General features: G+C 44.1%; 1 protein-coding gene and 1 pseudogene across 4 annotated transcripts in view; both read left to right on the top strand.

Moving 5' to 3' along the window:
* The window catches only part of Exoc6b (exocyst complex component 6B), a 550,902-nt gene extending 527,007 nt beyond the window's left edge, over positions 1 to 23,895 (top strand). For all 4 annotated transcript variants that reach the window (XM_050164869.1, XM_050164868.1, XM_050164867.1 and 1 more), the window contains exons 21-22: positions 18,537 to 18,649; positions 20,891 to 23,895. In XM_050164869.1, the coding sequence (XP_050020826.1) occupies positions 18,537 to 18,649; positions 20,891 to 21,017 (240 nt within the window). In that variant the 3' untranslated portion in view covers positions 21,018 to 23,895. The remainder of the gene's footprint in view (positions 1 to 18,536; positions 18,650 to 20,890) is intronic.
* Positions 16,861 to 18,525, top strand: LOC126515308 (protein kish-A-like; annotated as a pseudogene).
* Positions 23,896 to 24,480: the final 585 nt, after the last annotated feature.

Below are 24,480 nucleotides of genomic sequence, written 5' to 3'. Positions count from 1 at the left end.
AAAAATTCTTAAAAGCTAGACATGAAGTTGTTGACATTTCTTATCCCTGGGAGAAAAAATTATGAGTGATCACTTTCCATTATGTTCCTGTCTATATTAAAATATTTTCTAAAACATACTTTTTTATAGAAGTACTAATGATTTTAGTAAAAAGGGAAAAACCCACAAATGCAATAAAGTGTTAGTGTGGGAGGTCCTTCTGTCTGTGTGTTACTTTTATTGGTTAGTGAATAAAGAAACTATCTTGGTCTGTTGATAGGGAAGAACTTAGGTAGGTGAAGAGGACTGGACTAAATGCTGGGAGAAAGAAGGGCGGAGTCATGAGACGCCATGGATCCTCCACCGCTGGAGATAGACGCGCTGAATCTTTGCTGGTAGACTACGACCTCATGGTGATAGACAGATTATTAGAAATATGTTAAACTAAGATGGAAGAGTTAGCCAATAAGAAGTTAGAGCTAATGGGCCAAGCAGTGATTTAATTAATAAAGTTTCTGTGTGGTTATTTTCGTTCTGGGTGGCTGGGACAAACAAGCGGCCCCCTTCTCCAACAAAGTGTCAAGAGCTTTTTGTTAGTTGCTAGGAGTTTAAACACAACATATTGAGGTCCCACAGTGTGGGCCTTGGCCCTCAAAGAACTGACATTTATTTTGGGAGCTACAAACATAAAACACTCAGGTTTTTCTCCATATCAACATCTGTTTTACTGGCATCATCAGCTGTCCAGTTGTGAGGGACAGAGGAGTAGGAACCTGTGTAAGAACACTTCCTGTGCACATAAGCAGTGAATGCAGATGGAGTTCAGGACACTGAGAGTGGGGTTCCTGGATTCCTAGAGGAGGTGGGGCTTTAAACTGTCTCTAAAGAACAATGGGGAAATTTGCTCAGTCTGACCTCAACTCTTATGCATCCTTAATTCTGCTTTTAGAATTCTACTCTTAGATTTACATATGCCTCAAATTAAATCTACCTGGAGTCATATTCTAACTTCTGCTTACTAGCAGTGTGATTGTGAGCATTTGCTTAAATTGCCGGTGCTCAGTTACCTGATGCGTAGACAGACACAATGACAGTTGTGTCTCAGGAGCAGATGAGTGTAGCTGTGCTGCTAACAGTACTATACAGTAATGATGTAGTACCTGCTCCACTCTGGCTCTCAACAGCCCAGTTCTATTGGGCTCCTTCTTCTATGTTCCTAGCTAAAGTGTAGTCTTTTTTTCCTAGCTCTCTTTGTCTTTAGGTGGCTTTTCTTTCTTATGCATGTGGCTGCTAGTATCTAGCTGCCTTACAAAGCCTGTCTCCTTGCCCTTGACTGGTACCAATGTGTTTGTGTGATTATTTGCCTGACTTCGAACTGTTCCCTTCATTGCAACACCCTACTTGCTCTCAGCCTCTCTCTGATTCCCCTGTCCTCGCCTCCACCTGTACAGGTTCCCCAGAACAGAGCTCAGCCTCAGAACTCCTGCACTCAACTTAAATCTATCACTCGAACATCCCCTGACACCGTGGCCATGTCACTGCTTGCCACGCTCTGTGTATCAGACAGTGCCTGAGCACTTCCAAGGCCTGTCTGAGTCCTGGCAGATCATCCCAGCAGTGATAGGTCTTGCTGAGAGGCAACACTAAGCTGAGCCATTGGCTGCCTTCCTCATGTGGACAGACCTGTCTGGGCTTTGCTCCTCTAATGGTCATTGCTTCGCCAACTGTAGAAACAATGAGCTTCTTTAGCACCCTGTCACTGCCATGTAAGTAACCAGAGACAGGACAGTTGATTCCAAAGGTGGTTTTGCTGGCCAGTGCCTGTCACCTCAGTCTGGGCTTCCTGGCCACTTTTTACAATTCTTTTGGATCAAATAGAGTACTCCCTGGCCTTTTCTGATTATAGAAGTCTCATTGTCTCATGGACAACACAGGCCTGTTGTATGCGTCCCTTGGCTTTGAAATTCTAGAGAGTTTAGCAAACTTTCAGTGAGATGCCTTTTTTTTTTCCTACTTTAAGCATAAAACAATGAATCACAGAAATAAGTGTTCTTAGGTCATCCGGTCCGCCTTGGGTGTTTCTTCTCGAACACGGCCTAGTCTTTGTCCGTCTCTGCTGAAATGTCCCAGATGTTGGGCTTCCTCATCTTTCATAGCAGCTTAAAGAAAAAAATGGTTTTCTTGCAGCCTCCTCTCTCTCACCTGCTCTCCTGTTACTTGCCTAGGCCATGTAGCAAGCCCAAGAGAAAATATCCCTCCCTCTCTCAAAAGACCCTTCAGGACAGACCAGATTGTGTGTCACCTGTGAATTTTGAGGTTGTCTAGAAATAGGACCTGGAGCCCTACAACTCTGTTGCCAAGAGAGGGGGTGGGGCTCTGTAGCCCTCTAGAGCTCTGGTTTCTCCCATGGCCACATGTCTCCCTTTCTTTCTGGGATACCTATGCCTTGTTTTCCTCTTTGTTCAAGATTGCAAAAAGGAACTGTTTGTTTGACTGTGAACTTCCTTTTTTTTTTTTAAACTCCCCCACTGATCCAAACCCATTGCTCTCTTCCTCTCCCAAAGAAGAAAGGAAAGCAAGCCACAATAATACTTCTGTAAATTTATGGCCACTCTGTAATGTTTAATCACAGCTACGTGACTGGGGCCTTCAGAGCAGGCGTACAAGTTCAGCGTAAGGTGAATCTTGTGTGAGATAATCTGAAAGTTCATTCAGAGGTGAGGGCAGCAGCCTCCAGCAGACAGCGAGGTTAACAGGAGGTCACCTGCTTTTCCCTTCTGGTCTCCTCTACAATGTGTAAACAAAAGGAAAATGTAACTTCCAATGAACCTGGCATATGTTGTGATCACACTAATCTTGGCCTGGCCAACTGTAAACAGTCCAATCTCCTGTGACTGAGCCTTTCCACCCATTCTTTGCCTGTTAGAGATGAAGAAGCACTATGAGAGATTGGAGACAAGTACCTCTTGAGCCAGATCCTGGAACTAACCTTAGGAAACCAGGGGTAGCCCTGGAGGTGAAAGATGTTTGCTGCAAGGCATTCAGAGCTGGGGCAGGACACTAGCCTCCTGTGGTGCTCAGTCTGGCCTCATCAGCCTTCACTGAGCTCCTTCACTCCCTACCACAGAGCTAACATGTGAAGACAAGAATGGGCATGCCCTCAAATTGCTCACAGCTGAGCAATGAAAGTGTCTGTGATATAACTAAAACAAAAGGATGGGTAGGGTGTTTGCTGGCATCAGAAAGAGCTGAGGACAGTGTCTGCATAGAGTTTGTATGACATTGCTTCCATTGTAGGGCTGTGCTACAGATTCAGCCCAATTCAGACAAACTACTTGGCCAAGAGAATTCTAAGAAATATATAGGGACAGTGTTTAATACTCAGGGTTAGGGTGTGCAATAGCTGACCCTGGATAGCCTATAGGAAAAAAAATAAGCATGTAGACAACTCTCATTTATCATAAACCCTGTGTCTGGAAGTCTAGAACTGTTGGGCCAGAATTAATCTACATGGGAGCTTTCTGCTACATCCAAGAAGTAAGGTCTGAGGTGCTAAACAATTATCTAGTCCAGATCTGGGAATGTATTGTCCTGAGCAAGTATATTAATAAGGGTTTCTATTGCTGTGATGAAACACTATGAGCAAAGCAAGTTGTGGAGGAGAAGATTTATTTGGCTTATTGGACACATCATAGTCCATCATCAAATGAAGTCAGGATAATAACTCAAACAGGGCAGGAACTTAGAAGCAAGAAATGATCCATGAGTGGGAGTGGGTAGGTTCTGCTTACTGACTTGCTCATCATGACTTGCTTAGCCTATTTTCTTATAGAACCCAGGACCACAAGCCAAGGTATGGAACCACCCACTATGGCCTGTGTTCTTCCCCATCATTCACTGATCAGTAAAATGCTCTACTGTGGATCTTATAGGAGCATTTTCTCAATTAAAGTTCTCTCCTTTTAGGTAACTCCAGCTTGCATCAGGTTGGCACAAGTCTAGCCTAAACAGCAAGTATTAATCTTGAGTTGGCCTCTAGAACACCTTACTCATTGGTGGGCATACAGGAAGTATACAGGCTTTCATCATTCAGCTGCTACGGGTGGTAAAGGAAGTCAGAAGTACTGATCATGCAAAAGAGCACAGCCTTTAGCTGTGAAATGCCCTTGGTATTATGCTTGGAACCACTCTGGGATCAGAAATTAGGACTCACACACATAGATACACTATCCTAAACTACCATGAGTCTAGACCTGTGTACAGGTAGAAGCTGAGGAAAATATACTGATATGGGGTGTTTATAATCTTCTCAAGGAGACCAACCAAAGCAGTAACTGGTAATTTCAGATTGGCTCTGGTACCAGCAAGTGAAACGGGTTGCCAGAGACTGGAAGGTTTTTCAAGATCTCTTCAAAGCATGAAGGAGCTGGACAGGAAAAAGGAAAAGAAGCCTTTCTAAATCAGAAAAGGCATGAATTAGGAGTGGAGCTGTGAACAGGAGTGTCTGCCATAGTCAGTCTCTGTGGGCTGTCATCTTTGCTAATGCAGGCTGGGCTTTGTCAGATGCCAGGCCCTGCTGAGCTTCACCAGTCCAAGTTATTTGCACTTAAAGAGAGGTGGTTAGGAACTGGCCTCAGAGCTAATGGTGAGAAAGCACCGGAGGCCTGAGCTGATGGCAGCACCTAGGCAGAGTGGCTGAGATGACCTCAGAACAGCTTCGCACCATATCTGAAGGCTTCCTGGCCACCTGACACCCTCTGTTTCCAACCCAGTGTTGTGAGCAATGTGGGAACTGGAGTTGAAAAGGTAGTGCAAAAGCTTGGCTAGGGATGACATCTTCAAGTCAAAAGAATGGTATGCCACAATATGGAAAGAACTAGGAAAGGGAATTAGGTAGAATAAGGTGGTCATTTTCAGTATCACTGGTCTGCACTTAGTGGTGACTTTATTGTAGACATGGGAGAGAGATCACAGGTGAAAGTATAGGTTGCGTTTCCTCATGCCACGTTCATTCTGTTTAAACTGTAGGTGGTCTCTTAAAGCCCTAACTGATGGTTGGGCACTTTCTAAGGGCCTTCCTTGATGGAACTTAGTTCCCAGGACAAGTCATGTGACAAATGCTAATGTGGAAAGTGTCCAGATGGCTCTGGTCCACTGGACATGGACAGGATGGGAAAAGGGAGTTGTAGCTTGGGTGAGAGCCAGAGGCTTGGTTTGCTGTTACATTGAAGCAAAAGTCAAAAAGGTTCCTGTTCCTGTGAAGTTCACAAAGGGCAGTGGAACCTTTGATTAATAACTACACCTCTGTGGTGGCCTTGATGACAACTGCAGTAGCGAAGTGACATTTAAATGTGCTTTCACTTACCATACCTCTTTTCAGATCCTAATTTGATGAAGGGGCCAAGTTTTAACAAAAATTCATCTAATTTATTAATCAGAAACCCTTAATGCTTTGCTGAATCCCCACAACAGACCATGCTCCACCGAGAAGATAATAAACACAGAGATAAAATGCTGGATCAAAACCCCCATACCTTCAAAGAGTAAACTCCCACTGCTCCAGCCACATAAGAAGATAGACTCAGTTCATGTGTGCAGATGAAGGGGGCGCTCTCTGCCTCTTTAAATTTCTGGAAAAAAGTGATTTAAAGCTCTCTCACTCCAAGGTTGTCCCCCCCCACCTTCTCCTATTCACCCAGCTCAGTTGCTGGCTAACAGACACAGTGGCTTCCTGGAGAATTTCAGAGGAATATAGTCAAAGAAGGTAGGCATGAAAGCAGAGCTTATCCTGTCATTCCAGGTCAGCCTTACATTCCTTAGAAAAGCCTTTGAAGACTGCTCCAGTCTGAAGGATTCGCAACTGGGACTGAAGCCTCACTTCCTGCTGCAGAAGAGGGATGCTTTGTGTTCATCTTCATTCTGGCCAGCACAGGCTTTGCCACTGGTTCTTTAGTGTGTCTTTCTCTGTTCTCTTCCAAGGGTAGAAGGACCCTTTCAGTCAACTCCCTAGTGTCTATGTCTGGACTGATAGCTGCCTTTTCTCTGTGTCACTTGCTATGAATCAGGTTCAGAAACTACTTACAACACAGACCTGACATTTTTACATCATACAATCTAGGGGTGGTAAAGACTAGATGACAGTCCTTTCTCACCACACTCACCTAGCCTGCTCTCTGCCCTGAGTAACAGCAGACATTAAATACATCCCCTTGCCATCCAGAACACACTTGGGCAACTCCCCACCAGAAACAACTGAGAAGCATATTTTACTATGTTCTATATTCTTGCACATTGGAGAGTAGTATTTAACAGTTCAAATGAATAAACAAATTTGGACTGACCAATATGGATAGGATATAAGAATGGTAAGCTGCATAACTTGGGCTCATAGGAGCTCACAGAGTCTGGACTGACAACCAGGGAGCCTGCATCGGACAGACCTAGGTCCCTCTACATAGTATGACAGTTGTGTAGCTTGGTCTTTTTGTGGGACTCCTTGCAATGGGAGCAGGGGCAGTCTCTAATGCTTTGGCTGGCTTTTAGGAACCTATTCTACTGGGTTGCCCTGCTCAGCCTTTTGGTATGTTATGCTTTGTTGATAACCCATGGGAAGTCTGTCCCTTTCTGAACAGAAGCAGAAGAGGAATGTAGGGGATGTAAAATAAATGAATCAATTTAGTAGGAAAAAACAGAAAAGTAAGTTGCATGAAGTTACTCGCTGTGGTGTGTCTGTCTGTCTTTCTGTGTCTCTGTGTCTGTGTGTGTGTGTGTTTGTGTGTGTGTGTGTACATGGCATAAGAATGCATAGCAGATGCCAAGTAGTCATGAGAACATGTTAAGCTAAGTATTTCAGTTCTCCCCCAGCTATTTAAATTGTGTTCTATAGACAGAAAGATTAAACAAAGCCAGGGCGTAGTCCATGGTTGTGACCCAGTCATGTGGTCTATCACAATGTCTCTCTCTGGACCTCAGACACTTCCTTTCTAAAGGAGAGGACAAGGAACGGCACACTTCTTGCAGCTCCTCAAAAGCCTTGTCCTTGCTAAATATGAGAGTTGTACTGTATCAGCCATTGGCTTTCTAGAGGAACTTACTAATTTTAGAATCTTATAGCTGGAAGAGAGTCTAGGTTCTTCACTCTCAATGAAAGTAAGTTCTAGAAGAGTCTTCACCAGCAAGGGAACTTGCAATAGATAGATCCTGAGCTGATCTTCTGCCTTCTACATTAGATTCAGAAGCCATGGGATGATGTCTAAAGCAAACAAAGGAGTATAAGAAGTCTGGAGTATGTTGACAAACCAAGAGACCAGGAAAATGGAGCAAACTGAGAGCATCTTGAATGTTGTAAAGATGGCAGACAAAATTCTCCTCGGAGTACAATTCAGAGAAGTGATGTGACCATTTCTGGCATGAAGACAGTCTTAGAAAGAGATTCTTAGAGAAAAAGAAGGGCAGCTATGCTGATAGGGGAAGAGGCCATTTGTCCCACAAACAAGATAGTTCCAAGAATGACTCTTTCTTTAAGCATGACTATCTTTGGTCACTAGAATCTGCCACAGAGCTTGCTCTCCCTGCTCTGAGAATTCAGTGAACAAAAACATAGAAAGTCAAAGGTGTTTTTCTTCACTTCCTCCGTCTTCTCACACACATGTACACATACCGCATGCATACATACACACTCCTAAAGACTCTTTAAGAAAATTGGGCCACGTAGCCAAAATATTTTGCAAACATTCACTTACTAGGTCTGCTGTGTGTCCTACCTTTGAGCTGCTTGGGGGTGACTATGAAGCTAAGATGTAGAAATCTAACCATCTAAGTCAGTTGCCCAGTAGAATCTTCGAAAAGTCTGCATTGACTGTCTCTGCTGGGGGTGGCTCAGAACAGCTGTGTTGTCACAGTCTATCCAGTTTGGGGAAGGGTTCCTGATTCTGCAGTGTGAGTGCACCCTGTCCCCTCAGAAGCACTCTCCACAGTGGTCCTCTCAGTGACTTCCATTGCTTCCTGGGGGGGTCACTGGGTATCTGTTCTGCTCTTGGCACCTCTCAAGTTCCAGCTCCCTTAGAGACTGGGCAAGCCAGGTGTCTGTCCAGCTCTAAGCACATCCTAAAAACCTGCTCATATCAGGACTTAGATACAGACTTCCCTGTCTAATATGTCTAGCCTTCTAATTCTTTTGTTGTTAACTGATAAGTTACACTAAGTGCTAGCCATATCTGAAGCAAAGGATAGACTTGAAAGAAGTCAGAGACATTGTCTAGTTTTCTAGAATTAGAACAGTAATGGCACAGGGAAGAACTTTTTAGCCCTTGTTATCTTTTTCCTTCCAGATTATAAATTGCATTATAGAAGGGTGTCACTTTGGAGTTAGAAACGTATATATTAAAACTGGAGACCTCTGTTCACTAAATTAATGATCTTGGGCTGGTCACTTAACTCTCTTTGACGACTATAAAATGGATCACTGCAAACTGTCACAGAATTGTGCAAAGACTCATAAAATTATCTAAGTAGGTACCACTGCCCCAACACTTGGTAAGATCTCAGTAAACAGGCAGAACCTTCTCTTCCCTACTGATGGCCTGAGTGAACATAGCTGAGAAGTCCTGTACTGAATGGACCTGCCAGAGGGGATGGGGAGTAATATAGGGAGCTCCATTAACTGTTCTGGGACAGTAGCCCACTTGGTCTGTTCTGAAGCCTTTGGTTTAATTCACACTGGTATTCTAACAGTCTTTAACACTAGCTTCAATGCAAGATTCTCTTCACATGGGCCTTGTTTACCCTTTGTAGGACTGGACCAGCAAGTGGGTAGGTAGGAAGACAGGTGATGGTTTTAACACTTGATATGTCTTGCATATCAAGGACTCCTGAGGTAGCATGTGTGTGTGTGTATCTGGGGATACTGTTTCTTTTTTGGTCTACTTGTTTACCATTGAGATTTGAGAACTGTATGGAATTTTCAGACTGTTGGCCCAAGAAGTGACTGGCACAGTGGTTTTAAAACATCTGAGTTTGAAGCCTTTTCTGAGTTAAGAACTCACAACTCCAGTATTTACTGTAGCTGCCTCCTTCATTCATGTCACAGGCTGGACTCTAATTCCGGCCGTGTGCATCCTTTTTTGCCTTCCCTGTCCCATTCTCACTTCTATTTGCTCTTGAAACTTTCCAGCTAGATCTGAGACAGCACTCATCCATTCTTATCTTGCCTGTGCTGCTATCCTAGGCCACACATTCATTGCTTCAGATCTTCTTGCCTGAAAAGTTTCAACTTGACCTATGTTTATGCATCTGCAAAGTTTTTCTTACTTAGTAAACTGCTACCATTCCCCAAACATGGAATCAGCACTCTCCATAGCCTGAAGCAAGCACCTCCTTAGCCTGAAGTGCTGCTGCTGTACACACTGGAGAATTCCCTCTAGATGATGTCATTTGGCTTCTTCCAGAGGAAAGAACTGGCTTTGGGAGTGATGCTGTCCCAAGTTGAGTCCATTTATAAAGATCTCTTTGTGTGTGTTGCATGAATGATGTGTGAATGTGATGTGTGTGTGTGTACACAGAGGCATATGATTGCTTGAACCAGAAATTGCCCCCATAGACTCATATATTTAACTATTCAGACCCCAGTTAGTAGAACTATTTGGAAAGGATTAAGAGGTGTGGCCTTGTTAGAGAAGGTATGTTACTGGAGCTGGGCTTTGAGATGTCAGAATGCAGTTAGCTTGCTCTCTCACTGCCTCGTGCTTGTGGATCACATGCTCTCAGGTGCTGCTCCAGCACCATGTCTGCCTGCTGCTGCATTGCTTCACATCATGATGGTCACAGACTTTGAGCTATAAACCTCAATAAATTCTTTATTCTGTAAGTTGCCCTAGTCACGTTGTCTTATCGCAGCAATAAAACTAACTAAAACAGCATGCAATCTATCCAGTACATGAGTTTCTAGGTATCCTCCCGTTTTCGCCTCCTATCTCACTGTAGGTAGATTGGGATTATGCTGCCATACCCAGCTTTTATGTGAGGTTGTAAGGATACAAACTCAGGCCCTTGTATTTCTGTGGCATTTTTTTTTTACTTGCTGAGCCATCATCCTAGTTCATCAGTCCATGTTTAATCCTTCATGGGTTTCATTTCTATTAAATAGCAGTGATACTGACTGTTAGACTGTTGAATTTTTCTGGACCTCAAATAACATGTGTAAGCAAGATACATAGCCTTGCATCTGTCATGTTTCTTTTTCTCCTACTTCTGTTCCTTGGCTTCTGATAGTCAGTTTTCTTGCAGTTCCCCGTTTTCTTTCTGATGATCCGACAGGGTGGAGCTATTGATCTTCTGAGTTTTTGTCTTTCCTCTCGGGGGATTTAGCATACAATACTTTATGTCTGGATCTTTCCTTTGACTCTCAGGGGCAGATGCTGGGCTAGTTAGAAATTTTTAGCAAATTGTTTCATCACCTGTTTCCAAAGTAAACTTGGGCAGATCCACTAAAATATAATTAGTAATTAGAATTAAAAAGAAGGGAAATTTTTTGAAAAGGGAAGCAAAAATGTCTCAACTCTATAAAGATAAAATTCCAGCCTTCCAAGGAAGTACTACTGGTATACTGCAGGTGTGAGGGGCAGATTTTTTATTAAACTGGAATCTTCAGAATGGAGACAAAGAGCAACTTCTGGTTCTTTAATCAATCTATAGATTACTTCCACACTTCCACATTTTGGCAGTGGAATTCCAAGTTCAGTTTTATTCACCTCTACCTACTCAAATGAGTAAAAAAGGGTTGAAGAAGTTAGCAAACACTAAGCCTCCCTGCCAGACTCAACTATTCCTAGGCAATTAATACTCCAGCTTATTCTCAGCTCACCCAGGGTATAAGAGCATTCCCTACCTCACCATCTTTTAGTGTTAAGCATGCTTTCCTAGACCTATAGAAAGAGCGGGGGCTGTTGGTGCTGGACCCTAATGTCCTCCTTGGGGGTGGGGAGGGGAAGGCGCAGTGTCAACATCTCAGATACTGGGAGTCATGTAAAAGACATACAGGAGATGCATTTATCTAACAACAGGGATAAACTTACGTGCCCTCCCAGCATTCAGGCAGTCCAATCCATTAACACGGTTAATGTTAGTGTTAATTGCATGGTTGCCCCTCTGCCTTAACTTCCTACAGGCTGTGATTTGTAATTATGACCTGCAGAAGGTCTACAACTGTTTCTTCATTTTCACATCTAAGCAAAAAACTGTTTTAGTTAAAGTTTTATTGATGTGAAGAGATGATATGATCACTGCAACTCTTATAAAGGAAAGCATTTGATTGGGACTGGCTTACAGTTAAGTCCATTATCATCATATCCAGAAGCATGGCAGCACACAGGCAGACATGGTGCTGGAGAAGAAACCAAGAGTTTTACATCTGGATCAGCAGGCAGCAGGAAGAGACAGTGAGCCACTAGGCTTGGCTTGAGCTTCTGAAACCTCAAAGCCCACCCCTCTACCAACCCCACAGTGACACACTTCCTCCAACAAGGTCACACCTCCTAATGGTGCCACTCCTTATGGGCCTATGGGATCCATTTTCATTCAAACCACACATGGACCACTCAAGCTTTTTTGTTTTGTGAGAAAGGGTCATGTTATGTAGTCCAGCCTGACCTCTAACTCACAGTGTAGTCCATAGTAGACATGAAGCCATGATCACCCTTCCTCAGCCTTCAAAGTGTTGGAATTGCAGGTATGCTCCTACACACTTGGTTATGATAGTTTTCCTTGCATATTCTAGCCAGTTCCTCCAAACTTTTCATTGAGTACCACTATTGGTAAAATAAATTTTGAAGACGCACCTTTAATATATATTAGTGTTTATAACAATTTATTAATCAACTATAATTAGATATGAATAGATACAAAAAGATATTCCAATCCACACCTTCCTCCCCACTGCAGTTTGACATGGAACTTTATTATCCCTTTTAGAGGTGTGTATGTTTATGTGTTGATGTCTATGTTTGCATATACATACTAACCAGTTAATATTTCAAAATGTATATTATGGATATAGGCTAAGAAAAAGTCGCTCATGGCTCTGTATATAAATCATATTTCAAGTATCTTTTCTGATCATTTTAATCATAAGGGTTGTTTATCATGTTGGTGGATGTGTCACAGATTTTACTTTCTAAAGTGAATGATGCAGAACTTATACTGTGGTTAGAGCTGTTGAGTTCTGCCATATTTTTATGCTTGCTTATACTTGTATTTTTTATATCACCTTCTATCTATGGTCTCTTTGCAGAGATGCTCTTAAACTCAGTTAGTTTGGCCTGGGAATGTGTGATAGTTCATTTAACAAATCAGTAATACAGTCCCTAACCCAAACAATAATATACTAGAAGAAAAAAACAGTCCAAGGTGATTGTCCCCTTCTCCTACTACATCTATGGCAGCACTTCCACCCAAACTTCTTACCTGTTGTCTCCCCACCCCTAAAAGGGCAGCTCAGTCAGCACCCATTAAGGCTCTGCCTCTGTCCCCTTAGCAAGATGAGAGAGGTGAGCACAGGACAACATCATTGGAAAGAGTGTTTGGTACTGTGTCCCATTCCAGAGACTCTTGCAGGCCCCAGGTGGAGATGACTGTGGTAGGTCATCCTACCTATCTTTTCCTTACTCTGCCAGCATAGCCGTAGGAGTGAAAGGCTTAAATAGGCAATCTAGAAACATGTATTATTGAGGCAAATAAATGTTTCTAAAGGTAATGTTTTCCTTAGGAAGAAACTGCTGTTGCCCAGTTGTCCACTGAAACAGAGGTTCATGATGTCTGCATCCAAGTGGTAGGATTACAAACAAGAACAGCAAAGAAAGAAACCACACACCCAAGATTCACTTCTTCCCCTCCCTCTTTCCCTTCAGGGGAAAGGAGGATACCGCAGGCTCCTGGAAGCTCCAGGACCGAGCTTGCAGCATAACCATTTTTGCAAGGTTTGGGTGGAGATCCAGAGAGCCCCAGAGGCTTCTCCAGTCCCAGTTTTATCACCTGTGGAAAATCCAGAGGCCTCCTTTGGATTGCTGTGAGCCCTTGTGTATTGTCCATCTCTGTGCCTCCTGGGCTTCTGTTTGTGCAGTAAGCTTGCAGCTATCTAGTTTTGCTTTGAGACACACAAAGAGAGACAGGGGAGAGGGAGGAGCCAGCCTGCCAGCCTTCCTTAAGTATCTGGAACCAGAGATTTGTCTAAACTAGACAGCAACAGCTTTGAAAAAACTCCTTACTCGGTATCCTGGTCTCCAGAGTTGTCCAGGTTCTAAAACCATTAGAGATTTTCTTCTTAGCCCTTCTCACACACTAGTTAAATTGCCTTTCTTCCAGGTCTGCCTCTTAACCAGCAGCACAAATTTCTCCTCCTTTATCTGCAGATGCCTCTGTATCTTGAGGAGCTCACCCAAGCAGAAACACTTGAAATAGAAAATCTCACCAAACACTTCTCTCTCCTAAAGGAGTTCTGGTGCCAGTTGTCATGATAATGAAGTTCTTACCACTGCCTCGTGATTGAGTACTTTGCATTCTTGCTTTCCTTCAATTTAATAGATATGAGAGATCTTACATCTTATCACACACACACATGCACGCACGCACACACGCGCACGCGTGTGTGCTGTCCTTCATGACCTGGATCTAAAGCTCAACTTCCCTGAAAAGTCGAAGAGTACAGCTTTAGGCTTTCCTGGCATGTGATGGTGTTTGTCATAGCTACTGGCCTCAGCTAATGCTACATAAAAGCAGCCGTACATATGATATTACCCAGTGAACACAGCTCTGTTCCAATAAAACATTTTTTAAAAAATGGTGGTGATTACAATTTTCTATCTTCTGTCCTAGAAAATATCTGGGAGCATCCTTGATAAACAAATAGAGAGGCTTCCAGCTGAAACTCAATGCCCCTAACTTAGCAACTCAAGGCCACTTGTTCCTTGCTTCCTTTCTCCTACTTATATCCAAAGTATTCCCCCAGAGAATGCCTTGCCAGCTTCCTTGCCCAGCACCCCCACCCCACTCCTGCCAATCCCCACCTGCCTGGCCTGGGTCTATAAGCTTTTCTTGTGAACTGTATCATCCTCTTAAAGTATCTTATTGTCCATCACTCTAAATCTGCTCATTTACCAGCCTCAGTTCAAGACTGGACATGCATCTCACTATCTTCTCTATGTGATACCCAGGAGTGCTTGCTGCATTGTTGGTACTGTTTGTTAAAGTTCCTCTTTCCTTTTCTGACGTTTGTCCAGATGTCTGTATCAGGAAACATTTCTGAGGTCATGGAAGAGGCAAACCAAAGCTGTTCTTTGAATTGCATGGCTAAGGGCATGGGGTCAGGGGAAATCCTGGCAATAAACACAGATGGGTCATGGTCGGGTCTGCTGCTAAGCAGTTTCTCTACAGTCTTTCTCTTGGCATGCCCTCAGCTGTTGATAGAAGCTTTATCTGTGCTCACACTCAGTTGGGGAACTCTGAGCCTGCATTTGTTCTTGTTATATGCCATGCTGCTTCCTAAAAAAGTACCTGCAGGTTGTACATTATGAAAACTGCTTTGATGATGTAATGAGTATCATCCTGTGAAGACTGTCAGAGAGCAAGGGATGCCTGCCTAGTGTTCTGATGTTCCTGTTCTCTACGTAAGGAGGCTGCACTTACAGAAGACAGCATATTTAGAATTTTGTGGGATTACATAGGTATCTCAGACATGCTATCATAATTATCTTGCATTCTATCCTGTTTAGCATGAAGAATTCATTTGAATGTATATAAGGTATAAAGTCAAGTTTTCCTTTCACCTCAAGGGCATTCCTACTTTCAGAGCAGTTTCTACAAGAATCAGTGGGCCTATTCAAGAGAAAACTTGTCAACAAATTAAGTCTATGGGAAGCAGGATGTGGCTTCTGTCAAAGTGTCCGTTGCTATGTGTACCTACCTTTGCTCCTGCCATTCTTTGTTCTCTGTGGAATCTTTGTATTGTGCTAGAAAGAGGGAAGTTTTGACAGTGTGAGGTTGCATCAGTGCTACCCAGTGGAGCTGGTGCAGACATGACCAGAATCCTCTGGGCTCTTCTGCACTGCTATGAGTACCTTCTCTTGGAACTCCAAAGTCACATATCCAAAGTTGGGTGCCTTCCTAGCACGGATGAATCTCTCCAGTTTGATCTTCCTTTGTCCTCAGACAGTCTTCTCCCTGTTGGCACTTGGAAAGGCCCCAGGCTTGGTCTAGTTGGCACGTTGGCTTGGAGAAACACGAATGATAAGTTTGGCCCGTCTTTGTGCTGTCCTCCCTGAAACTTTTCATTTGTCCTGGTAGAACCTGGCTGTTCTTTGTTTACATAGCTAAGCCTGGAAAAAGGGTTTTGCCTTTGAGTCTTTTGGATGTTTCCAGTCTCTCTTAGCTACAAATCTAAAATATAAAAATAAGTAAATAAAGTCTTTAAGAAGTTTGGTCTAGTTCAAGGCCAATCGGTCTACATAGTGAGTTCCAGGACAGCCAGAGCTACACAGAGAAGCCCTGTCTTGAAAAACAAAACAACAAAAAAGATGTTTTTCTAGCTTCAGGGGAGCCCCTAATTCAGAAACAGAATCAGTGAAGATTCAGAAACAAACAAGGATAGGGGAGGGAAGAACATAATTTTAAAAACAAGCAAAACCAAAACTGAACCAGTTGCATGGAGTTAAACAGAAAGGGGAATTATCCGTATTATTTATGACCGCGGTATTTGATGGTAGGAGGAAGAATCGCAAGCAAATCCTGCACTCCATCTTCATCCCCCTTGTTTGGTTTGTTGGTTGTTATCTTATTGGTAAATACAAACAGTCCTGAGTCCATTTCAGATATGTGTAAGGTTGATCAAATTAAGTAAGGATGCTGAAAGTCAGGGTTCTTATCAGGAGAACAGGAGAACCTGTGAGAGGGTTGAAATTCGAAGTATTTGTGCATGCCCGGGTTTTTAACCTGCATATTACATATATAAGTTGTCTCCCCAATAGCAGGGAACAGAGGTATTCCAGTAGCAGGGAGCACACCTGGCACCAAAATCCCTTTTTTCATATCATTCCTCTTAAAAGAATCTTATTTTTAAAAAGTAATGGCTGATTGCCACACTGAGGTGGTTTAATGCAAGTCCTGTTGAACCAGAAAGCTTTGTCTGAAGTGCTCCAGAAATTACGGGTCATAGCACAGAAACACATGCCTAACTTGCAAGGACTCCTGTTTGCCATTGCTAGGACAGTCTAGTCCCAAAACAGTATATATAAGAATAAGCCATTAAAAATGGGGATCATATTGGTGACTACCCTGGTTGTCAGCAGAGAGAGCCTTTATCCAGTGACTGATGAAGGCACATGCAGAGACCCATAGGCAAACATTGAGTGACATTTGGAGAGTCCTGCTGAGGAGAGGGAACAGGAGGGTCAGGAACATCACAGGAAAACCCACAGAAACCACTAGCCTGGCGCATGGGAACCCACAGAGTCTGAACCAACAACTAGGGAGCCTGAATGGGACCAACCTAGGCCCTCTGAATATATGTGACAGTTGGATAGTTTGGTCTGTATGTACTCCTGGCAATGGGAGCAAGGGCTGTCCCAGGTGCTTTGACTGACTCTTGGGAACCTATTCCTCATGCTGGATTGCCTTGCCCAGCCTGAATACAGGGCATGGGGGGCAGGCTGCTTGGTCTTAGGGCACCTTGATATGCCATGCTTTGCTGAAATCCATGGGAGGCCTTCCCCTTTCTGAACAATTATGGAGGAAGGGCGAACTGGTGGTTGGTGGGGGGGGGATGAGTGGGGAAGGAGGGAGAGGAGGGAGGCTATGGTTGGGATGTGAAATAAATAAACTAAGTAATAATAAAGAAGTGGGAACTCAGAGTCCATACCGGTAGAAAATGCACACAGGAGAGAAAGAGAAGCATTTCCTAATAGCAGAATGAAAGCTGGATCAGTGACCAATCCAGAAGGAAGGAAGGTAGTGGGAGAGCCTAAGTTTATAAACAATATTGACCATTACACTTGATAGTCCATTCCTAATTCTTAGTTCCAGCAAGCCATAAGTACAAATCAGAATGGGATTCTGTATGCCTTGTAGCTTAATTAGACTAAGTGTCTACCTAGATGTTCTAGATAAGGAAAAGTATTTAATCAAGAACAGTGTATTTCTGTCCATTTAAATATTGCCCAGGGCACCCCAGCCCAGAAGGTTGATGTGGCTGAACCAGCATCAGCCTCATTATGCCTGCCATTTTCAATTTTCAGAGTCTGTTGACTGTAATCTTGCTGCGTATATATATACGTGTGCTTATATCTGATCGTTGGCACCCAGCCTTCTGGACAGAAATAAAACTGGGCCATTGGGAATATTTGGGGAGTGTGCCTGAATTGGTGAATGCAAGAGTCATTATGTTACCATATACTGTATAGAGGTGGCCTTCAGGATCCTCTTCATGCAGTAGCTTTGAAAACTACCTGTGTGTGATTGCCATCAGACTCTAAGCAAGGCTTGCCTCCAGAAAATGAAGAATGGATAACTCTTTTATCTCTGAACATAGAATGAGATGAATTTTAAGATGCTGTTCTCTCTTTTTATGCTATTGGACCAATGAGCTAAATAAATAATTAAGTAACAATTTAACACACAGGAATGTGATTGTAGCACTCAATCTCAGTTCTGTCGCTTCAGCACTGCACTCTGCAAATGTAATCTGTTGTATCGGGACGTTTTTGTAAGGTTGTTGAGGGCATGAAGTAGAACGCACAGATGGTGGATTCCACAGGCTCCTTTTACCAAGATTTGAAAATGGTGTCTTCATAGAATGAGACCTTCTAGAGACTGGCCTATTTTTATCGAGGAAAAACATGTACTACTTTAGTTGTTATTACTGTTCTTATGAATTACATTCATATTTAAACCATTTTGATTGCTAAATAAATAAATATTAACCAGGTGTTAGAGAGATGATTCAGAGATTAAGAACACTGGCTACTCTTGCAGAGGACTCAGGTTTGGTTCCAAACACATACATGGTGACTCACAACCATCTGTAACTCCAGTCCTAGGAGATTCATTGCCCTCTTCTGGCCTCTAAGAGTATGGGGAGCACCAGTACTGACCAACTGAGGTTGAAGTCGCATTGTGGCTCTGGGCTGCACCCACTTAATTTGTTCATTGTTGAATTCTGAGTGCCTCGAGTAGATTTGGTATGCAGAAAGCTCATGATAGGCCTTTCTCAAATGAATAAGTGGGTGATTACTATGGGTCCTATATGTGAGGTTAGCCCCAAATAGTTTTTCCATAGTCTGGTCTCTAAGGCTCACTGCTCGTTTGGAGTCTCAGTGATGGACTTGTCCTTGTGGTGGAAATCACTCTATCATCTGACATTTACGTGGTTATTTCCTATTTCTAGTGTGGTCTGCAGCTGTATTTGCTTTTATTAGATGTTATTTCAGTGTTTCAAGAGTTAGCTGGTAGTAAAGAATTTTAGGATTTCTGAGGTTCTGGTTAACCCTTGGTATGGGGATTGGGGTATTTTTCAGCTATTGGACCTCTTCATTCAGTGGGATTGGTCCACATACCTTGCTGACTATGGACAACCCAACTGCAAGTATCTCCGAGTGAATCCTGTGACTGCTCTGACCCTGCTTGAGAAGTGAGTACACAGCCCTGTGCTCTGTATGGAGAGGTGGGGGAAGGGTAAAGGGTAGTTAGTATATAAGGCCATGTTCCTGTTTCTAGTGCCTTGAAAAACATACTTGTTCTTGAAGCTAACTCAGGTGCTTCCAGCCATATTGACCATTGCACTTAGTAGTCCATTCATAATTCTTAGTTCCAACAAGCATTAAAAAAAAAAGAATGTGAGACTTGAAGAAGAATCAGAGAAGGGAGAGTTCACTTAGTTTTGTACATTCCCAAGTGGGTACAAACTATCATGTCGCTCAGAGCTTTCGGGGCACCTGAGAACAAGATTCCAACCAAAGGCTTCAGTGACCAAAAAGTTCTTGCCTCTTGTCTCTTCTCTTTCTCCTATGAAGTACAGAGTCCTCCTCTTGAACTACAGGCCTTTTCTAGTATCTATTTCTTCACTACTGCAGGAAATGATAACATCAGTCAAGCCAAATGTCCCACATATATAGAAAGGTCTTCTCTGTTTCCTCTTTCCTGTTAGTTTTGTGTTGTCTGGATTTACAGCTTATCCAACAAAAGGAAGGGAGTCCTTCAGAATAATCTAAAACTGCCAGATTCACAAACAGAACTGTGCAGCTAGTGCTTAAAGTAGCAAACTGTTCTCCCCAGCGCCGTAAGGGCATTAAGGAAAGCTTTCTTTCCAACCCAGTCAAGTCATCTGCTCCCCTTCCTAGCCTAGCGCAGGCTTCCACATGTGGGCAGGAGCTCCATGCTGGATGAAAAACTCTAGCCTGAAAGAATTACTCTGAGCTTAGACTGGGGAGAAAAGTCACTGTTAGTTTTGACTGTCACTGTCAAAGAGCCAGACAGCTATGCTTCCTTGATAGTCAGAATGCCCTTATGAACTATATGCTTTCCAGTGGCTATATAAACACAGATGAGCACACATTGTGCCTGGCATGTAGCATCTATACACGATGTAAATTACCTTTCTGGAATTTCTGTCTTGATTCATGGCCTCCAATTAGGTTTCTCTTCAAAAGACTCCCCTTAGAGGAAGAAAGAAGGATCAGGATTGGCCAAAGACCTTTGGGAAGTATGCCTGGGAGTAATTTAGACCCTCTGGACTTTTCCCATATAGCCCTAAGAACAGAAAGCCAGTTCAATTCCAAGAACCAAGGTGCCAGCCAGCCCACCTGACCTGTGGGCTGGGAATCAGGGTTCAGAGGCTAGACCACAGTAGTCATCAGCATTGGATGCCATGTATAACACCTGTGGGCTGGGAATCAGGGTTCAGAGGCTAGACCACAGTAGTCATCAGCATTGGATGCCATGTATAACACCTGTGGGCTGGGAATCAGGGTGCAGAGGCTAGACCATAGTAGTCATCAGCATTGGATGCCATGTATAATAGGACCTTTACAGAGAACAGCATAGTCCTGGACTCTGTCCTGGTGGCTTGGCTGAATATAGAGACTGCAGTAATGTCAGTTTGGCCTTACTTTCTTTAACCCTGCCTCCTCGTTAGGGCCATCCACTTGACAGAACTATATCCATTATTTATACTCCAGTAATATCATCCGTAGAGCTTTAGCAGAACCCAAAACAAAAATCTTGAGAGTTCAGGCTGTCTCACATAAAGCCTAACTTTATTAACTGGGAAGATGCCCAGCTTTTCTCAGTACTGTGCCCACATGGTATCATAGTACTTCTCGCCCATATTCCTGAAACTAATGAAGAGACTAACTCCTCGTTTTTCCAGGCCATGAAAGAAGGATCAGTTAGAGTGAGTAGGGCTCAGAGATGCACAGTGGCTCTTTGGTGACTTATGATCTCCTGTAATTCATTTTAAGACAATATTTTTCTGCCTTACCTTCCAAATTCCGTCTCTTATGTTTAAGCAGGATAATGAAATAAGTGCACTTCAGACAATTTTAGGAGTCTGCTGGCCAGCAGAGCTGTGACATGTCTCAGACTCCTATAAAGTGCTCATCTGAAGAAATAAGGGTTGACCAGATGGGGAAGGTATGTGGATAAGGACCTGACCCCTCCAAAGCTTGCTCTTTATCAAAGGCAAATGAAGTCAGGAAGGTAGTGGGTGCCTGAAGGACAGCTTCATCATGAGTAGGTAGCTAGACAATGGGAATATTCTGGACTCTTCTACTATGGGAATGGTTAAGATGCATATTGCCATCCTACTCCCTGCCTGTTCTTTGTCTGGTACTATCTCAAACACCTTGCCCCCTTTCTCTCCTTCTCTATTTAGGATGAAAGATACTAGCCGCAAGAATAACATGTTTGCACAGTTCCGGAAAAATGAACGAGACAAGCAGAAATTGATTGACACTGTGGCCAAGCAGCTCCGAGGACTCATCAGCAGCCACCACTCCTGAATGTTGGCCTTGGGCCCACAGAGACCATTTGCCATGGCCCATGGTCCAGGATCTCCCCTGGGCCAGCCCTGCATTTGTGCATTCTTCCTCAAAGAGAGCATATGTATTTTTTTATTAACCCCTGTACAGTATTCATATAACCTTTCCGTATAGTAAGAGAGGCACAAGAATAATCAAGAACATGAGGGGCATAGTCGGGGGGGGGAGGGGCTGCCATACTTTCTGTGTTATCCTGGGAAGGATACACTGTCAGTGCTAATATGATGAGCTTCCTCTTATCCAGGGCTCCACAAATTCGGTGGGTACCTGTGCTGGGAGTTGATATGAGGAAGTAAAATATGTATTCTGTTTGCTCTCAAGTGCTCACGTAAGTGCATAGGAGAGCCCGGCAGACATAGCTATGTAGTATACCAAAGCCAGCCTCAGTTTAGGATATTCATCTGCCTTGTTGGCTTACTTAATGGCCATAAGAGTGAGGTGTGTGGCAAGATGACACTTTCACTCTGGTGCCATAGGTGGCAGTTTCACTAGTGGCGTCTAACCAGACCTTGTGGCTGGAGAGGGGTAGTTAGCAGAGTTGTACACTTGGGCCCATGCTGAAAAGCAAGTTGCCTCACTGGGTGAGTTGTTTTTCTGTATCTTGAAAGCCAGTTTGGGTCCCCAAGGAACCCAGCTTCTTTTTCATTCATCTCTGTCCCTTCTTTCATGACCATAACACTAGGTTTATAATATAGATCAGCAGTTGCTTTTGAAGGTTCCTGAGGAGAGTCTCATACTTGCCTTCTGCAGCAGCATCTACGTGATCTGAAGCCCCAAAGCCTGAAAACAGCCTGGGTGCTTTCACCTTGAGGAAAGCCTCATGACTTCTTGAGATTGTTCACTTACGTTTTAACAACAGCCTTCTGGCTACCACCTTTAAAGCAAATGTCCTAAGCCCTACACAATGGGCACAGCCTCCCCAGGACTGGATGTTTCTGGGCATGGATCTGTCACCATGAGGTAGACAAGGTCAGCTGTAGCTGAGGTTTGTTGCCTCTGGCCCAGCTGTCATCAACTAAGTCGCATCATAGAGACAAAGCTCATCTTGCCCAAGCCCAGGGCTCCCATCTTCTGAGTTGTACCTTGGCCTCACCTCATAGTGGTTTTCTGAAATCCTATCTTTAATCTCTGGAGCCTGGACCAGCCAGGTAGACTACTGAGACATGGCCAGGGCTTTCCTGTGCCATTAGTCAGAGGTGTCTGCGCACTCAGTTGTGGAAGCTGTTAGGCTAACTGATCGTAAGAGTAATTGCATCATAGAACACTATCCAAGATGCCACAAAAGTGATGAGGAGAAAGACTGGTCAAACTCTCATTGCCTTTGTCACCTACTGTGTGCTTCTGGGACAGCAGTGCTTCTGTATCTCCCAGCCCACTGTAGCCTACCCCATCTTGAACACACCCCACCCTTACCATAGCCATCTTAAATACCAACAGGAAGAGACCACTGTACAGAGGTACAGCTTCCTATAACGAAAGATCAAGCCACTCATGCTCTGCAGATGCCTGCAAGCCTCATCAATGGGCTACACAATGGTGCAGAGGTTCAGAAGGAGAGTCTCATAAGAACACCCAAAATTTGGTTAGCCAAGGGAAGCAGAGGCCTGTGGGAAAGAAGACAAAGTGGTGTCTCCAAGCCCTGGATAGATGAAAAGGCCGAGAATTGATTCCACTAACCTGAAGTCCTGCTGACTGAGAAGGAAGGAGCGGCCCTTTACCAGTGCTCTTCAGCCTTCAGTGTAGAGAGCCTGCTGGCCTGTCGCAGCTTTTGTCCTTCTAGACGCCATCTTGCTGCTTGTCTAGTCTCCACTCTGCCTTCCACAGCAGAGTCCTGCTGATGGGAATTTCATCCAATCTCAGGGTGTGTGAGCATGGCCACCTGGCCTTTCTTCTCCTGCCTCTGCATCTTCCTTCACTGTTCCCTAACAAAAAGCAGCACGCTACTTCGGACCTTTGAAAGCCAGAGGCCTTCAATGTCAAGGTGATTATGAATTGATGAAGTAGAACTTTTTTTTTTTCATTTTATCCATAAGGCCTAAAGCTGAGCTGTCCCTGAGGAGTTGAACACAGTATGCATGCCTGTAGGCCTCAGACACTGTGGCCTTATCTCAGATGCCTGCAGGCACACATGTCCTGAAGAGTCTCAGGTGTGTAAGACACTGCTGCCTGGAGGTCTGGCCTTCCAACCAGATCCACACCCGTGAAGACAGTCTGGTTTGTGAGCCATGGTTAGGCAGAGGCTCACTTACTTTTGCCATTCATGGGGGGAAAAAACCTTTTAGTACCAGATGAGCCTGGTGTGGGTTGAGAAGAACAGGGCCTGCACATGGGAACCCACAGTCACTGTTAGTAAAAGGAGTGTCTCCCAGTGACTCCATCATAAACTGGGTCCAACAGTCCATTTGCTCCACAGCATCTAGCTCAGCAGGTCCCAGGCCCAGGGGTGGCACTGGCCAGGAGTTTCCTACTTAGACCTCTGAGTGCAGGTTTGGTTGGCTTCACCAGGTCTCCTCCAAACTACTTTTGCTGTACCCGCCTCCTCCAACCCCCCTCCCCTTCCTTTATTCACCTGCCTTTCAGCCTTTCCTCACTGACGTGTTGGAAATAGCCTTTTCATTTTGCACAGTTCCACATTTGTGGGAGAAATGCAGTGAGATCCATCTGTACCTCTAAAAGGAACCTTTTCCTCTCGTGCTCACCAGGAGAGTAGCTCCGCTGCAGGCGACTGCATGGGGGGGGGGGGCTCCTCTGTGGAAAGAGCATGTGTATCCCATTGCCCTGTATACCTTCTTCTTTTAACTGGCATTAAATACGAGAATCTACATACCTGTTCCAATAACCACTATGTTTCTTGTGAGGTTTTTATTCCTTTGGCACAGTGTGACTCTGGTCTGTGATAAATATTGAATGGCAGGCAGTGTGTCCCACTCAGCTGCCTGAGAAGCAGAGCAAGACAGGAGCTGGTGTGGAGAGGCCCTATTGTGACCTCAGGTGTTGTTAAGATGCATAACAGACGTTGGCACAGCCACCAGAAAACACACATTGAAGTGCCTAGTCTATTGGGGTACTCTACGGGGGCAGGCTCCAGCCAAGCAGGAGTGATACAGGATGATCCAGAGCAAAGCTAGCCTGGCAGCAAGGGAGCTGAGCAGTAGGCCATGTAAAGAAAGGTTTGAAAGGAAGACAGGAGAGAGAGCGGATGCCCATCAGCATGGCCTTATGATTTAACTTTAGGGCACAACAGGAGTGCTTGAGGTGCAGATTGCATTAGAGCTTGAAGTTGCCCCTAGCCTGTTAGATGCTGGGAGACAGTGAAGGCCCTTTGGGCACTTGGCAACCATGCTGAGTAGAAATGTCCATGCAACAGGCCCAGCCTGCTTACCCTCAGAAGAGGCTGGAAAGAACACCAAGCCACCAGCCTGAC

Source organism: Alexandromys fortis, unplaced genomic scaffold (genome assembly GCF_014885135.2).
Source record: "Alexandromys fortis isolate MF-2015 unplaced genomic scaffold, M_Fortis_MF-2015_v1.1 scaffold_138, whole genome shotgun sequence".
Taxonomy (NCBI): domain Eukaryota; kingdom Metazoa; phylum Chordata; class Mammalia; order Rodentia; family Cricetidae; genus Alexandromys; species Alexandromys fortis.
The sequence above is the reverse complement of the archived record's forward strand: the minus strand, read 5'-3'. Positions and strand labels throughout refer to the sequence as shown.